Source organism: Falco naumanni, chromosome 11 (genome assembly GCF_017639655.2).
Source record: "Falco naumanni isolate bFalNau1 chromosome 11, bFalNau1.pat, whole genome shotgun sequence".
NCBI lineage: Eukaryota > Metazoa > Chordata > Aves > Falconiformes > Falconidae > Falco > Falco naumanni.
Genome location: NC_054064.1, coordinates 32755408 through 32772137, shown reverse-complemented (window position 1 = coordinate 32772137; position 16730 = coordinate 32755408). Strand labels below are relative to the sequence as shown.

The 16730-nt window shown below is 42.7% G+C and overlaps 1 protein-coding gene across 1 annotated transcript in view; it reads right to left on the bottom strand.

The window, feature by feature from the left end:
- ROR1 (receptor tyrosine kinase like orphan receptor 1) overlaps positions 1-16730 on the bottom strand; it is a 171558-nt gene that overhangs the window by 12685 nt on the left and 142143 nt on the right. Inside the window, exons 5-7 of the mRNA XM_040611248.1 lie at positions 2825-2952; positions 1289-1606; positions 183-428 (exon numbers count right to left, since the gene is read on the bottom strand). Coding sequence (XP_040467182.1) covers positions 183-428; positions 1289-1606; positions 2825-2952 — 692 coding nt within the window. The remainder of the gene's footprint in view (positions 1-182; positions 429-1288; positions 1607-2824; positions 2953-16730) is intronic.

Below are 16730 nucleotides of genomic sequence, written 5' to 3'. Positions count from 1 at the left end.
AGGAGTGAGGATGCTGTGGCTTTAGTTACAGACACTGTAGTTAGCCTTTCCTACAGCTCTCTTTACAGGGATTCAAGAAAGACACTTTGTGCACAGCTTCCCCAAGGTCCTGATTTGCAGGACGTGACAAAACAGTGCCCCTTTTTGTTCCAAAACAAAACGTGAAAAAGGTCAGTAATTACCACATGCTGGGACATCACAAAGCTCAGACTTAAAGTTCTCATCTAAGGTGAAGCACCATGGGGCGTCCTTCTGGTTCCCTGGGTTGCGGCAGTAGGAGTGACCCCCGTTGAGTTCGGGGTACCTGATGGCAGTGAAGGTGTGGGTGTGGGGGTACTGTGAGTTCCACGGCTGGCACTGCCGCCCCGACCTGGTCACGCTTACCGTCCCTCGGTAATCTACTCCTGTGCTGTTGTAGCATTTGTGATCTGAAAAAAAAAAAATAATAATCCAAAGCAATAGTTGGTGGCGGCAAGGCAGAGGGCTGCAGCACTCAGGGGCAGTGAGCTACCGGCATCCCCAGCCCCAGCACACTGCTGCTGGCCCAGGGCCGGGAAACCCAGTTTGGAAGCACGGGCTCCCAATTTGCTGTGGCTGTAACACAAGGCCTGCTTTGCATTCACATTCCTGGGAGGATTTAAAGCTTATGCTTCTGTAATGAAAACAGCTTATGCCAAGCGTTTTTAATATAAGATACACAAAGAAGTAAAAACTACAGTGGGAACCTGAATTGCAGCCATTATTTTCGTATGAAGGTAGAGAATTTGTGGGAGCCATGTTTTATATTTGACTATTGAGATGTATAAGGGCTGTGAACAGGCTGCAGCCCAGTCTGATCAAAGAGTGAGCTCAGCCGATGTCTAAAATTAGGCTGCATTTGGCAGGCACAGCCATGGCCAATGTTGACCCCTGCAAATGTTCCTTCCGACAAGCACCCCTGGCCTCGCTGGAGCACCTTGGATGGCTGTGGGAGGACAGGGATGTTCCTCAGGATTCAAATGCTTACACTGCCATTGTTTCCTACTTCATATTAATTAGAAAAGATCTGAAACCAACAAACAGCATAAGTCTATAGGCAGGTGAAGAAAAAAAAAGGAAAAAGTATTTCTGAATTTCTACCCATCCAGCCTAGCTAGAGGAGAAGCGTGCGAGTGGGGTAACTCAAGAGCACAGCATCTGCAAGCTTTCAAAGCCCAGCACCAGCTCCGACTCTGATAGCACGAGCCCCTACAGCCAACCTTTTCACAGTGGTACTTTTTGCACAGAGAAACAGGTGGTTTTCACTTACTTTTATTTATGGGATCTGCCATTGGAATCCCAATCCGGATACAATTGACAGCTTCGGGACTATCTGGCTGGGGAAGATCTTCACAGTTGGGCAGCTTTAATCTCATCAGAATCATGGGATTAGATCTTGCAAAAATATACTCTGTCTGACACAGGACATTTTCCAGAATTTCACATTCATCACGGCACAGGTCTCGTGGCTTGGGAGCTGATGAAGTCTCATCACAGTAGGGGAAGGCGTAATGGCACAGTGAAGGAATAGCAAACTGGGAGCATTTATCCGACAAATGGCTGGAAGTGCCAATCATGGTGAAGGCAGCTGTAAAATACACAAAAGGATTTTACTTAACCCAGTAGGAGTTTTATTCCTGTGCTCTTGCCTTCCCAGTACAACCCTCACTTCCCATTGTGACTATTATTTTCAGATGTTCAGGTGATGAACGGGCCTTCAAGAAATACAGAGCACTAATTACATTAGAAGTTATTAATGATGCTGATTTTGCTGACAGAGAAAGTACATCTGGTTTTCAACACGGGATTAATGTTAAGCATGTTACCCAAACCCCAAACTTAATTATACCCCACCCCCCCCCAAAGAATTTATAATGTTTTGCAAAGTCATATAATATTTGGCTGCTTTTTGCTCAGCAGGTGAAAATGAAAGTTCCTGCAGGCTGCAGGCTGACAGCACCAGTACCTTGGTGGAAGATGACAGCTTTCACACTACCCCAAATGACTTTTCATACAAAATGGTGTAAGATTATGAACTGTTGGTTGTATAGAAACCATTGGCCTTCCCTGTGAGCAATTCAACAACCTTTTTCACAACACTGACAATGTTTGGAAACAAAGGAAGAACACTCTAGGGGAAAGCGGAATTCGTAATATTCTGACAGCAAGAGAAAACCTGAATATAGAGAAGATGATTACCATGGCTAGGATCTGGCCAAGGTTAATCTATATTAAAAAAATAGAGAGGCACTATGATAGACATCTATGAGGCCTCAGTTTTAATTCAGCACCTCCATTGGCATGGCATATCCTACACAAACAATGAAAACTGGTTCTTTCCTAAATCTAAAGGGAAAACACTACCTGCTGGATTATTTATGTAGCCTCTTCCAGCACCTAAATAATCTCAACCACGTAAAACTCAAGTCTGGTCTCCCTCTGCTTTTAAAATCTGCTTGGGTAACAGCAGTACAAGGTAGCCCAGCTATGAGAATAGCTGTAAATACACAGCCGTATCCCAGAAGCTGTAAATACACAGCCGCTTCTCCTTGGAAAATAATTCTTTAGTTTCTCTTGGGGGAGCTGGATAAGCAGAGACATGAAGGCTGCTCAGATTGTCAGTCTTCAGATGACTCCCTCCACTGACACCGCACAAGGCAGGAGTCCCGGGTGAGCTTTGTGGTGGGAAGCTCACAGCAAGAGAGGATAAAGAGAAAATAAAAACACTACTCTATTTTACAAAACTCTAGCACTTTTTGGGAAGAGACAGTTTTGTGGAAAAGAAGCAAATGCATTTTTTACCTACCTGTAATCTGATTTTCTATTTCACCTTGCATATGCAAAGACTCCATATAAATGGTTCGATTTCCAATAAATCGTGCACAAGCGATCCCCCTGTAGGGCTGGCAAAACCCATCCTCTTCATACTCGTCACTGAAATCAATCATAAACACAAAGGGGTGAAACATTTCACATGCGACTTTGCAACAAAATGTCCCTACAGGGAGCTGGCACTTGTATTAATAGAGGCCGATGCGAGGGGCTTACTGTGTTTGTCTTGCACTCCGCAATTCGTTCTGGGTGACGCTCCCCCAGCGCGGGAGCCCACATGCCGCCATCCCCTCCATTTAGAGCCTGTGATAAGGGATTATATGGTCTTTAAGTAGTGCAGGGGCATGGCATGGGCTTTGTGCCCTGGATGATTTTAACCTTAAAGGATTCCCACACTGCCGCAGGTAGTTTTCAGTATCTCACAAACAAATGCAAAGTGAATATAAGGATTATATCCTTATATTTCACTAGATCTTGAATGCTCATTTTTTTCAAAACACTTCAGCTGTTTGGTAAAAGCAGTTAGTGGCATTTCAGGTTAGCCAGAATATGCATTAATGTTGTATGAAATTAATGCTTTTTCCATGAGGGGGGAGGCTATATTCAGGAATATACCCAGCCTTGATTAGAAGATAAAACAAACTGCCTGGGGAAAAAAAATAATAAATGTTTATTTAAAGCAACTAACATGCTGTTTTCTAGTTTTAAGCCAAACTTGTACTTAATATTGACAAACATAGCCAGAAGAGTGATGCTAGCAGAGACTGAATTTAAAGTGTATATAGAAAATCAAACCACTCCCAGCACTGATACCCCTGAAATAGGAAATGTTTCTTCAATCTTCCATGAGTGTGGTAACAGTTATTGCTAAAACAGAACCAAAGCTAAGACAGGAGTTAAGTAGACAGATTTCTTTCATTAGGTGCTTTGCTTTATGCAATATAGGAGACATTTAATACATAAATCCAGATGTGAAATTATTTGCCAATATTCTTCAAACAAAGCAAAGAAAGAAATTACTAAACCTCTGAAGACCAGACCAGTCACTGCTTATTTTGAACAGATAATCAACAGCTAAGTGCTGGCACACAACACACAGTTTTATGGATGATTTGAGGAGGAGTTTGCATATGGGATCACTGAAACATGCACCCAACTGCATGAATCAGCCCTTTCACTTTCTTGCTTCCAGAATCCAGTTGGAGATACTTGGGACCCATTTTCTGGAAAGACAGACACCTTGGCTCTGCTGAGGCCCCTGCAAAGGGAGATGCCTAATGAAAATTTGCTGATAATTTCTTTGTTATTCATGCTGGTATTCACCCAAGACAGCTACTATATGACTCTCAAATTAGGAAAAATTATATTAGAATATCCCTAATTATGATCATGGATGGCTAGGCAACAAGTTACTTTCTTTGTATGCTTTTTTTTTTTCCCAGAATTTATCCTCCCCCAGATGCTGAAAGCCTAACAGTGGAACCAGACTATGCCTTAACAGGGAAAAATCAGAGCTTTTTAATCAACTCTGCTATTAAGTTTCACAAAAGACACTTTCATCCCCGCCTGAAGACCTTGGCTGTGAGAGCTTGGAAATGCAAATTACATTTAGCCTCTTTGAAGTCACCCATTCATTGTGCACAGGGCTTAGAGCAAGCGGCCAGCTTGCAGCAGGGCTCCCCAGCGCCCTGTCACAGCGGCCAGCGCGAGCTAATGGGATTAACAGGAAGAAGTGCTAGGATCACCTTCCAAACATCTCCCAGCACTCCTGAGCTACCAGCTCCAGAGCACCGTCCCAGGATTCATGCAGCATTGTTTTCCAGTTCATGGGGAGAAGCTAGACACCATGAATTAACTGCAGTAATGACTGTGAAGACAGGGGGGTGGGAAAGAGGGATGGTAGAGATGGAAACCTCCTTCCACAGACATCTCACATCAACTGAGTGTGGGGTCCAGGGGTCCAGGCTTCATTAGATGATGGTCCCAAGATGTCCCCAAGTACATTGAAAACTGGATTGCAAAAGCACAACCTTTAAACTGCCAATTAAACTCTTCATTAACTAGAGCCATGGTAGGCTGAGGTGTCTCAGAAAATGGATAGTATTCAGCCAACAAAGATACTCAGAGATGTAAACAGAGACACACAACCACATGCATGTGTTTCTGCATGGAGTCAGCTCTGGCAAAAACATTTTTACTCTGTCGGTGCTTGAAGAGAAGACAAAACAGCTGAAACCTGAGCTGAAAAACCACAATAGCTACTGCAGGCTCTGGAGGTCAGTTCTGCATCTTCTAATCAATAAATCCTCCCATAGGAGATAATATATTATTCATTTATTATTTACTATTATTTATTATGGAATTTAGCTCAGGGATTACACCAAACAGCTCTTGAAGGCGATCAAGCATTGCAATTTAAGCACACAACTAGATAGAGAAGACAAAACCAGGATGAATGTGATTAACATACCAACAAAGCAAACCCACCTCACTCTGAGCCTCACCTTCGAACTAAAGATGTAACTGCATAGCTGCACGCAGCAAGGATGGCGAGTGAGCAAGGACACCAGTTTACCTGGCTGGAAATGCCCCGAGGAGCAGGATTTTGGAGGTAATCTCAGAAGGTGAAGATTAAAGAGGAGAGCCTGGATCCTACCACCTCTGCCCCTGGGGCTGCATGCCAGCCTTGAATTCACAGAGGTAAAGCATGAGATTAGTAGCTCAAATGGAGCAGGCACTACTTTGTAAATCGGCCCCATAATGGGTCAGAATGATAAATCAAATGAAAGGAACAGGAGCGTCAGAATACGACAGAAGGACCCCTGAGACACAAGAGGATAAGGTCCCCTGGTCCCCACTCCTAGAGCTGCTCTGCCCCACGGTGATAAAGGAGGGAAGTACGGGGCTGTGAGGTTCAGCTATTGCTCCTGACAGCTCTCAGGAGCCCAGAACAGCAGCTCCCACGACAGGCGTCCTGATCCCAGGCTGGTAACATGACATCGTGGTGAAGTTATTGGCACGTGGTCATCAACGAACAAGTGGCCACCTCTCACTCCCTGGCTGTTTCTGTATGACACTTTGTCAGCCATTTGGGGGCACATCAAATCTTCTGCCCCTGCCTCTCTTCATGATGCCTCTTCCTCTCCCTTGCTCCCGTGGCTTTTTTTAATGAGATGGCTCAGATGGAACTGCTTACATCTAGTACCTAGGGCCTCCCTGGGCATCCCTTTGGTTCTTGATGGGCAACTGAAGCTGTACCCAGTGATATCCAGGGCAGCCCTGGAGACAACGCTGCTGCCAATGCAGCTGCAGCTCTGCCAGACAGACACTGCCTGAGCCATCGCTCCCCACAATACAGAGTTTTGGGGGGCAGCCACCAACTCTCCATCTAAGACCATTTCTCACTGAACAGATTGCTGCCGAGGCTGAACACACTCTGCTTGCCAGACATTTCATCCAAAACCAGAGCTGTAGCCTGACATGGAGCCCACAATAGCATGCTGAGCTCCTACAAGGCTTAAACACATTCCCCACCTCCTGCTGCCAACTGGCAGCCGCTTTGTGGGCTGCCTTTAAAACACAGCTATCAGTTTCTTGGGATCAAGGCTGAGATTGCAGATACCTTTCACACAGTTCACGTTTTACATACCTCACATGTTTTTTGGTAAGCAAAGCACAGCATCGCTGCTCAAATGACTTCTGCTTCATGGTCCTGGTTTGATTCTACCCACAGCAAAAGGATGTGTCCCTTTGGCTCAAACAGATGTAAATTAGGCTTGATTCAGCAGTTAGTGTGTTAAAATTTACAGACAAGTTTAAGTCCTAATGAAATGGAAGCCAACTGAAGCCTGTAGGCATTGCTGATTGGGGACGGACTTAATCACTTGTGCAAATTTTGAACTGGAGAGGTAAGCAGTCACCAGCTGAAACCGGGAATGGCAGCTTGCAGGGGTAATTCAGCGCTAATCACAGCGCAGGTTTTGGGCTCTGGGCACTACCCCTCGACCAACTCTCCTTCAATGACAACTACACAAGACAAAGGGAAGTGTTGGATTTTAATGGCCGACAGATGACACAGCACTGGAACATTTCAAGCTTATTTCTTTTCAGATTTTGTTTCCACTCTGTTTTCTGTTTGGGTCTTTAAATATTTCTAGCCCTGATGTGAATCCTGGAGCTTGCCTATTGCTGTTAGATCCCACAGCAGTTCCCTCTGTGACAATACTCCTGGCTTCATGTAATAACAGTACCATGGATTAAATTTACACTGTACTTAGGTGTCTTTAAGTATCTGACTGCACAAAGTTTACAGAAGACTGAGTAAGAGCTTTGAAGGGTGTCCACACCAATTCACTAACGTACTCTGATCTGAACTAGAGTTTGCATCAACATGGAATGTACTGGGTCTTCACAAAGCCCAAACTTGAGCAGCATCTTTCTATGGATTACAGAGGCTGCACAGAAAGATCAGCACTGTAGTAAGGTAACTCATGTCTCTCTGGGTACACCTGAATACGAGTAAGTGCCTGTATGAGTAAAAGGACCCTGTCCTTCACGATAGCAAAGGTCTCAACCAGGGTCACCTGAACAAAGCCTGGAGAGACCAAGACACAGCGCACAAAAAAAATTTGCAACTGACAAAGAATTCAGTGTCACTGTTTGGGTTCATTTTCCCCTCTTCAGTTTTCTGCTAGCAATATTTATATCTGTCAACTCTGGGTCACCAGCAGCTTTTCACATATTGAAATGGTAACAAAATAATAAACCAACCCTAAACCAAAGAATGGCTGGTGCAAGTTCATGCTTCTCCTCCTTCCCTTTGCTTCTCACTCAGAGCCTCCCAATGGTTTTCCTGGTATTACCTGACTGTGCAGCCAGAACCTTCTCTTCTGTCTGGGATATTCTCCTTCATCCCATCTGACTTTGGCATATTGAAGAGGTAAACATGAAAGCAAGAGTGCTTACAGCTCCATGTGCAAAAGCCATATGGTGAATGAAAAAGCACATTCAGAAAAGGCAGAGTGGTTTGAGACGAACACCATCGATCGGTGGATCTGGCACCAGGGCAGCACTGCTGCGTTGCTGCGGTGTCAAAATGCAGGGGTGCTTCATGTTGTGCAATGGAGGTGCTGCTCTTCGTAAAGTTTACCCTGTTACTGACGTCTGCCGCTTCCCACATGCCACAAACTCCTTGGCCCTTTCCCAGGCGAGCACAGGATCAGCAACAGGCAGCAGGACTGAGCACAGCAGGCACTCCTGAGACAGCAGTTCTTTAACAGAAGCTGACAGAGGGTTGTTTCTTATGAGAGATACACTCATGCATAAAAATGCAAAAGGAAAGGAAAGGAAGGAAGGGCCAAAATCTCTGACTTTGCGCTGGAATCCCGGAGGAATTAGTTACATGTACCATATCAGGAGAGATCTCTATCTCATCTGCCTGTGGTGCAGTGGCTTGAAAGACTGATTTGCCTCCCAGCGCAGTGCCTTTCTGCTGCAGCCTGAAACCAGGAAGAATTTCTAATTGCTGCTGACTTGAAACAGCAGCAGCTTTTTAGGCATCCCCATGCAAACCAGGCAAAGCAGCCGGCAGCAGCGGAAAAGAAATAACAATCAGTTTGCAATTTCTTTCTTATCAGCTCATGCTAAACATGGAGGGGCTGCACGGTATCCACCTCATCCAAATGCCTCTCTGCAGTCTGATTTGTAAATACAAACCATTTCTTCAAGATTCTCCATCAAAGTCCACTTCCCAACATCCTGACTGTTCTTTGCCAGTCTTTTTCTAACTTACCAGAAATTGCCCGAATCTAAACAACGGTCCCAGCAAATGTCAACAACAGGTTCAGGAACTTAGTTTAGCCGAAGCTTTGTAACCAGGCTCTAATGTGAGTTCACTTAGAAGTATTTTATAAATTAATAGAAAACCTGAACGTTGTGAGATCATGTTGTATTTATTTTTACAATATCCAATGTATTAAAAATACATTTTCCAAAGATGGTGTAATAGTGTGGTCATTTCTACCACACTCCATGGATTTCTTTCTTTCTTTCTCTTTTCTTTTTCCTTTTTCTTTCTTTTGCTTTAAGAAGGATTTGAATGAGTACCCAACAAGAAAGAATCCTAGATACAGGACTAATTTTGATATCTTGAGCAAAAACGGGCAAAGGAGACATGTAGGACAAGGCAAAACAGCCATGTAGGACAAGGCAAAACAAAGGCCTAAATGCTTTGACTGTTCCAAGACAAGAAGTAGGAGCATTGCTCTTCCTCCTGATGCCTGTTCCAACACCAGCCTGCTAAGATACACACTTAAGCTTAGGTCAGTCAGTTGGTTAGGTGGGATCATTGGATTACCATGATTTTGGTAAGCAAATCTCTAACTGACAGCAACGTAAAGAGGGGAGCGTACAGAAAGGCAGCGAGGATTTAAGGAAAGCAACAGGGGAGAGGACATCATAATGGTCTGTGACACTGGAAGATGGCCATGTAAAGCCAGCACAGGATTAAGGTGTGCATGCAGTGCCAGACTGATTTATGAAGATTAACTGATCTGAAGAGCAAAAGCAAATAAACGGTGTATTATCTCCGAGATCTAACAAGTGGAGATGGAGTAGCTTTGGCTCTGTGTGAAGACTGACCACACTTTTTTTTTCACTTACAAAGTGAAAGGCATTTTGTCTTGCTTAAAAAAAAAATAAATATGTTCTAGCATAGCACTAAACTAGTCAGAGCTGTTTATCTAAATAATTTATATCCAACAGCAGAGTACTGATGGGAAAATGCAGCCAATGTTGTCTAGTTCAGACAACCAAGTGCTTTATATCCTCCTTTTCCAAGGAAAAACTGCTGCTTGCTGCAGCGGGACAACAGAAGCGTGAGCAGACAGCTCAGCTCCCGTCACCCTGGCACTGGCAAGTCCCCTGGCACAGCCGGGGATCCACGCTGCGCCTGGGGAGACTCCGGGGCCCTCTCAAGAGCTGCACCAAAAGGCTCCTGCTTAACACTTGACTCATGTCCTACAAATCCACCACCTAAAACTGGGGTTTATGGAGGGTGTTGCTTCAGGGGAGTTGAGTTCATAACGCATGCTGGTAGGTGACAGCATGGAAGGAAGAAACATGCTCTAGAAAAATTTGCAGTTAATTAAAAGGTGTATCAATAAATTATTATTATTACATATAGCCAGTACACCCTCTTTACATGCATGAATACTGTATAAATTATTTGTACATTGTTAAATAAATTGTATTTTCTTCTGTACTCATGTTCCAGCTTCAAAGAGAATAAAATGAAAAGTTTTGACTTGGCAGATATCCCTTAAAGCAAACAGATGAATAATATTCTGTCATAGTTTCCAAAGAGCAACTTTCCCAGTTGCTTGTGCCTTGCTTTGAAAATGGGAACATATTGGCTCTGTTTCATAACAATATTTCAGAAATGTGAGGGCTGCATTTTACTTTGCAAAAAGAAGAGAATTGCCCAGACTTGTACGTCACCGTGTAATTTAAGGAAAAGTTCTGTGTAATATAAGGTATTGCTGTTTTGACACCCCTTTAAAGTCGCAGGGCAGCTAGGGTTTAAATGGTTCACTAGGAAAGTGTAGGCATAAAAAACATATTAATAATGCTGTCCTTTGACATCGTTAAATTTACAGAGTCCCATAGCACCACTGACCCACTTAGTTCCTATAAATAATAATAATGATGATGATAAAAAACTGAATAAGCAATGATCTGCCTAAGTAACTACTTTATTTAGTTGTTATCTCACATTCCAGGCTGATAGCTGGTTTAACATGATGCCTCTGATCCAGAGATGGACAAAATATCCAAAATTAATGTGAGTTTGGGATGCTGTTCTGCACAGCTTCGCATGTGGGATGGCACCAAGTGGCTCAGGCCAGCGCTGAGGCCATGTTACGGCCATTCTTTGCTAAAACTGGGACAGATAAAAATCCCTGACCCCACAAAAATCTTACAATTACCCAGATGTATTGGTCTAAGCATTTCTCAGGGCTACATATCCTTGCATTCCCCTCCCCCAGTCACTTCTCGTTAAAGGATTTTGGTGCTGAAAGGAGGCAGGTTTGTGCAGAGACATAAACATCACTGGTGAGAGCTCACATGTGTTTTCTACTAACCTCATCTGGGCAGTGTGGCAGCATCCACAGCTTTGGAAGCTTAATAAAATATCTCTCTCATGCAATTAATCCCTTGGCAAGGATGCACTGAAGCAATTACTGTGTGTTTTCCTTTGTCATCATAAGAAAGTTTTACAGTCTCTCTATCAAAATGACTCATTTTGGGGAAGCAAAATCTGCCTAGAAAAGCTCAGTAACGGTGGCCATGAATTTGATCTAAACATTGACCACAAATAAATAAATTAACTGGGATGTTAGCCTCTGAGATTCACTCTTTTTCTCCTCCTAAACACTTTATAACAATCCCTTCCCCACCAAAACTCCTCCAAAGTCAATGGGCATTCCTGCAAGCGAGGGTATGAGCGGGCCTTGCGCTTGCTCAGCAGCTGCAGCTGGTTAGGAAACAACCCTGGTAACAGCGCTGGGATCTTTCCTGGCAGATTTCTTACATCATTATTCAAGATGAACTGCAAATCATATGCTCGTAGTTATGGAAATGGCAGGAAATTTCTTGCACTTATGTTTTGTTTGACAAAGCTATTTTAAGGTTATGTTTGGAAGGTCGGTCCATCCAAGTTTCTAGATGAAGAGGAAAAAAATGTAAAATGTTTCTGAAGACCAGTCAAGCAGGATAAGATTACAAGCGCTAAATGTTGCCTCTTCTATCAAGCCTTTGTACTGCCCAGAAAAACACTCCCCCCTCCTCCTGGATTCCCTCATGGAGCTGCAATGATCTCACACACACGTTCCTTATCCACCTCTCATCGGGCATTAACCTTTAGATAAGGAATTTTTGATGGAAAGATCATCAGCTTCACCCCATAAATCGGCTGCAGCCGCTCCGCCCTGAGTGATAGCAGACCCCTCTGCCCCACAGGGGCCCAGGCTGTTGGGCTGATGGCCCTCGGGAGTGGACACCCCGGACCGTATCACATCCATATCCATCTCCTAAAGGGCGAGATCGCAACCCTTGGGCACTGTGCCGGGAAGCTGGGCATGAAATAAGATGCCAGGCAAAGGGAATAGGCTTCCTCTAAGTGCCTTGGCCCCAGCTCTCAGATTTTTGCCCAAATCCCTTGTAACCAGGAGCTTTCTGAATGCACATTTTATGAGTAGCCTCAAAGCGTACTACAGCCCGCCTGTGGCACCTCCATCAGCCACCCATGCCCAACCATCACAGCTGGGTGCAGCTCTGTACAAGTGACAGCAAGCCACCAGATCTGACGGAGTTCCTTGATCAAACACCTCATTGCTTTCATATGCATAAAAAGTATTTAAGTGACCTATTTGACTGGGAAGTTGACATCCCCCAGAGACCGCTCCCCACCTACAGCATTGCCATATGGGAGAGTTACTGCAGGTTTACTTGGTGCTGCATGACGTCAGCACTTTTCCACATAAGAACAACACATCCTTCTGCCCCTCGGGGTCTGCCAGGAGGCTACACAGAGGACAAACAAAGAGGGCATATCCCAAAGGACATATTCTACATTGTATTCAGTTTGTAGTCAGATAAAAATCCCCAGTACCAAAGAATTCATTCATTATTTAGTCACATGAAGTTACGGAGGTTGTTCAGATTTCCTTGAGCAATTAAATAAGCTGCAGATTACATTGTGCGTCTCCCCCACAAATTTCCCCCCCAATATACAGAAAAGTGCATCTCTGCGATATATTCAAAAAAGAAACTTTAAAGGTAAGAGAAATACAGTCAAGGTTGAGTCGCCTTCCAAATGGCTTGATCTGGACATTAAGGGCTTTATTCCTAAATATTTTCCTGCTTCTTTACAGGCATAATGGGGCCTCAGAGCAAGTGTTCATGCAACTGATACCACATGAGGTCTCTTTGCACCAAAAGTGTGTCATAACCAGGCTTTAATGCATAAGGAGCTGGGTCCTCCTAGGAGTGCTGCTTTGAGAAAACAGCAGGGACAAGGGTACTCTGAACCCCTGTGATTAGAATAGGGTGAGAATAATAACAAAGTTTGAAGTAACACCTTTCTGTTTGCCTTACATTAAATCTCTTTTGTCAGATGTCCTTTTTTTAAGGAAAAATTAACATTTTAAATTTTCCAGTTAGCATTACTATGATTCCTGTCTCCCTCTCAACTGCGTATTCCTGGCTGATGGCTGAAACTGATCAAGTGTTCAGTAAAGGAGACTTGGCTTGCTGCTGTATGATACACACCTGCCTTTGCAACAGGATAGTCAAGTCTTCTGGAATACACAGGAAATAACACACATTCATAAACGAGAACATCAAAAAGGAAAACATTTAATCTAAAGCAAAGGACAATTTTTTATGGTGTTAACACATAGACTATTTAAATAGCATATGAAAATATCTTCATTTTCAAGCTGTTTTTCCATCCTATGTGATTTTTTTTTTCTTTCTCTCCTATGGAAGGACTACCAACCTTCCCATCCCGCAGCAGCATGTCTGAAAGACCTGGTTCATTCCCTGAGAAAACTATTGCTCAGGAGGGACTTCTTACAGCAGGCAGTATCCCGCTCCTTCCTGGGCCTCAGGACCCTGCAAATACAGCTTTGAACTCTCCCTAACCAACACAAAACCTTGCAAGCACCAAGAGTCAATATTGAACACTACAAAATGAGTTTCAGGACCTCTGCAGCCCATTTTATCTCTCACTCACTCTTTCCTGCTTTACCATGTTTTCTGAAGTCACAGCTTTATTTCTGCTCCTCCCTCCCCTCTCCCTCCTTCTAACATTTAATTTGTCTTATGTGACTCAAATAGGTCTTTCTTCTGGTGACCTAATATTTTAACCTTAAGCATGATGAAAAACAGACTTCACAAATCTGACACTTGAATTAAAAGCGAAACACATGCCTCAGCACAAGTTAATTAAAAATAATACATATAATGTTAGCTTGTTTAAACTTATTATTTGACCAAAAATTTGCACCCATCAATAACTGCTATAGTCCACAACTGCTACAAAAATAACAGTAACCACCATAAGCTCAAACTTACTGAAAAAATTACGGACTTCAGCACACCAGTACCCCAACGCACGAGCCGTGTACCTGCTCAGAGCATTGTGCATCGCTGTTTGATGCCTCAGTACTAATTCAGATTCCAATAATTAATTGCAGATAACTGATTTTACAGGCATATAGACTTGTTTCTCTTAATGTGGTAACTAACTTTTGCCCTGAAATGCGTTTCTGTGGTTCCCTTTGATGGGACAGGGGAGAAGGCAGGCACTACAAAGTAAGGACAGTGGATGGAGAACAACTACATGGAAAATGATGATCTGAAATTCAAGTCCTTTAAAAAAATCTAGCTGAAAACATATTTTGCTAAATAGGCTTCCTAGGAATCATGTCAAGGTAGGATAGGAATACGGCATTTTTCTCTGCTGACGAGCAGTCTGGGGGTTGCTGGGTTTATGAGCATAATACTCATACTTTGGCTGGGGGTAGCTGGTAAGCCCCAAACCATTTTAAGCAGTTAGTCTCATTGACATAGTTGGTCAAGTTTAACAACTGTGAAAACATTCAAAGTTCACATAACTCGCAGGTCTATCATAAATTCTGCTCCTGACAGACACACACAAATAGAGACTCCTCAGCTGGGAATCGCCAGTCTGCTTTAAAGGGTATGGTGAGTTATATTAAACTGAGAATGTCTTGTGAAAAAGATTGCTTTTGAGATAAGAAACCCTTTCTTAAGATAACAAACATGAGTGAAAATATGCTTCGGTGAAAATCTAAGATCTGTACATCCATTCTCTAATGGTAATCAGATAAGGTACAGAGAACTTGTTTTCTTTTAAAGCATTTTGCCTCTCTACATAGCCTGCACAGACCAGCATGAAGCAACCACACATCTGTAACCGTCTTGGGACCAAAATATCCCTATTTTGGTTAGCCTTCAGAAGGATGCCTACCCTAAATTCTGAAACTCCTGATTTGAAGAAAAAACTGTGTAAAAATGGCACCTTTCTACTTAGAAATGGGCCAAATCCTTCTGCTATCCCAAAAGAGCGACTTCATTGCAACATGCCTTCCTGCCTATTTTCTGGCAGCAGCATTAAAAGAATTAAGTAAATTCTGACCTCCAATTTTTTTTTTCTTTTATTGTGGTAAACAAACATAGGAACATCTAATTTTGCAAGACCAACCAGTTTGAAACACTACAAGCTTAAAGCACTTGTCTGAGCAACTTGTTTGCAGAAGATGTGTCAGATAATGCCATTTTGCAGCTCATTTACAGCCAATAATTGGTATTCAAGGTGAAAAAAACCACTTTCCTCCCCCCATAATCAGCACCCTGGCAGAAGAAGAAAAAGGTACATATTTTTCTGGACTTCTCTAAGTTTGCAGGATATGCAATTTATTGATATTTACGAACAAATAAAACTATCCCAACTGCTTTATTCAGTTTTATTTTATTATTCAATGTGTCAGCAACTGAGAATAGTAATTCGATTGAATTTTGCATTAGAAGTAACTACACTAACTTGCCTCTGTGAAAGGATCACAAATTTCTAAGACATTTTACACAGGATTACTTAGGTACTTTGATGCAAACTGTATTTGGGGTACTCATAACAGCCAGCTCTACCATTTCTCAGTAAGAAAGTGCAGCCACATCTGTCAGAATTCCTACCTGCCTCCACATGGCATGATGGGCTGAGCTGCACGACACCAAAATTTCAGCTGTAAATCTGAAATTAATTGGTATTGATAAGGTTATGTGTGTGTTACGTATTATATTAATGCATTCCCTCACTAGAAAAATATTATTTAAGATAATAGAACTGTTTCCAGAACCTTGTTTTAATAATGTCTGTCCTGGCATACTTTTGCAGTTGTATTTTATCAAGTCTAAAAGCTGTTTTTTATCTTTGAATAGGTGAAATGCTGGTTCGTATCAATACTAATTCTTATCATGGTCTTGTAATATAAAACATGTATTTTACAACTCCATAAAAAATTAAATGAGGATTAAGCCAAACATTTTAAAAGGCATGCACACATACCATCCATGTAGCAAAACAATTTACACATAGTGTGAGCAAGCTGAAAATCAAAGGAAACACTGGTATTTATAAACCATTGCTCCTTTTATCCAGCTGAGGAACTTTATTTTGGCAAGACCACAATTGCCTATTTTGTCTCACAAAAACACCTTATATGCCAAGGATGGAGGAACATTCCTGTGTTATTCACACTGAGGAAAAATATGGAGCAGCTCCACAGAAACCCATGGAGTTCCTCTGGGTTTATCCCCCTACAGCCAAGATCAGACTGAAACGGTCACAGCTCTTGATGCCAACTACTGCCCCAAAGACAGCTCCGAATGCAAAGCAAACATTCTCCGGATCACTCCTTCACATTTATCATTGCTAGAATAATATTTTCTCATTATGTTTTGTTCCTTTCAAATCTGCAAAGGACAGTACACTCATGGAGGTCAAATCCTCATATGCTATTTGTGCCTGGGCTAATTTGCATCCATTGAGGAGGACAAACTGACACCACCAAATTGTAAATAAATGCTAAAAAATTACCATGAGAAGCAAAAGTCAGACAAGGAGATTTCTGAAAGTAGCATAGCTGCAAACAGTACAGGAGAGGCTCTTCCTATGCTTTTAGGGCCAAGAGTCTCTGCTACAATTCATATTTTTTTCTTGCAAGATGGAAAGCGTGGAACTGTCAACAACAACACAGAGTACGTCAGGGTTTTTTTGGTTTTTTTTTTTAAATCAT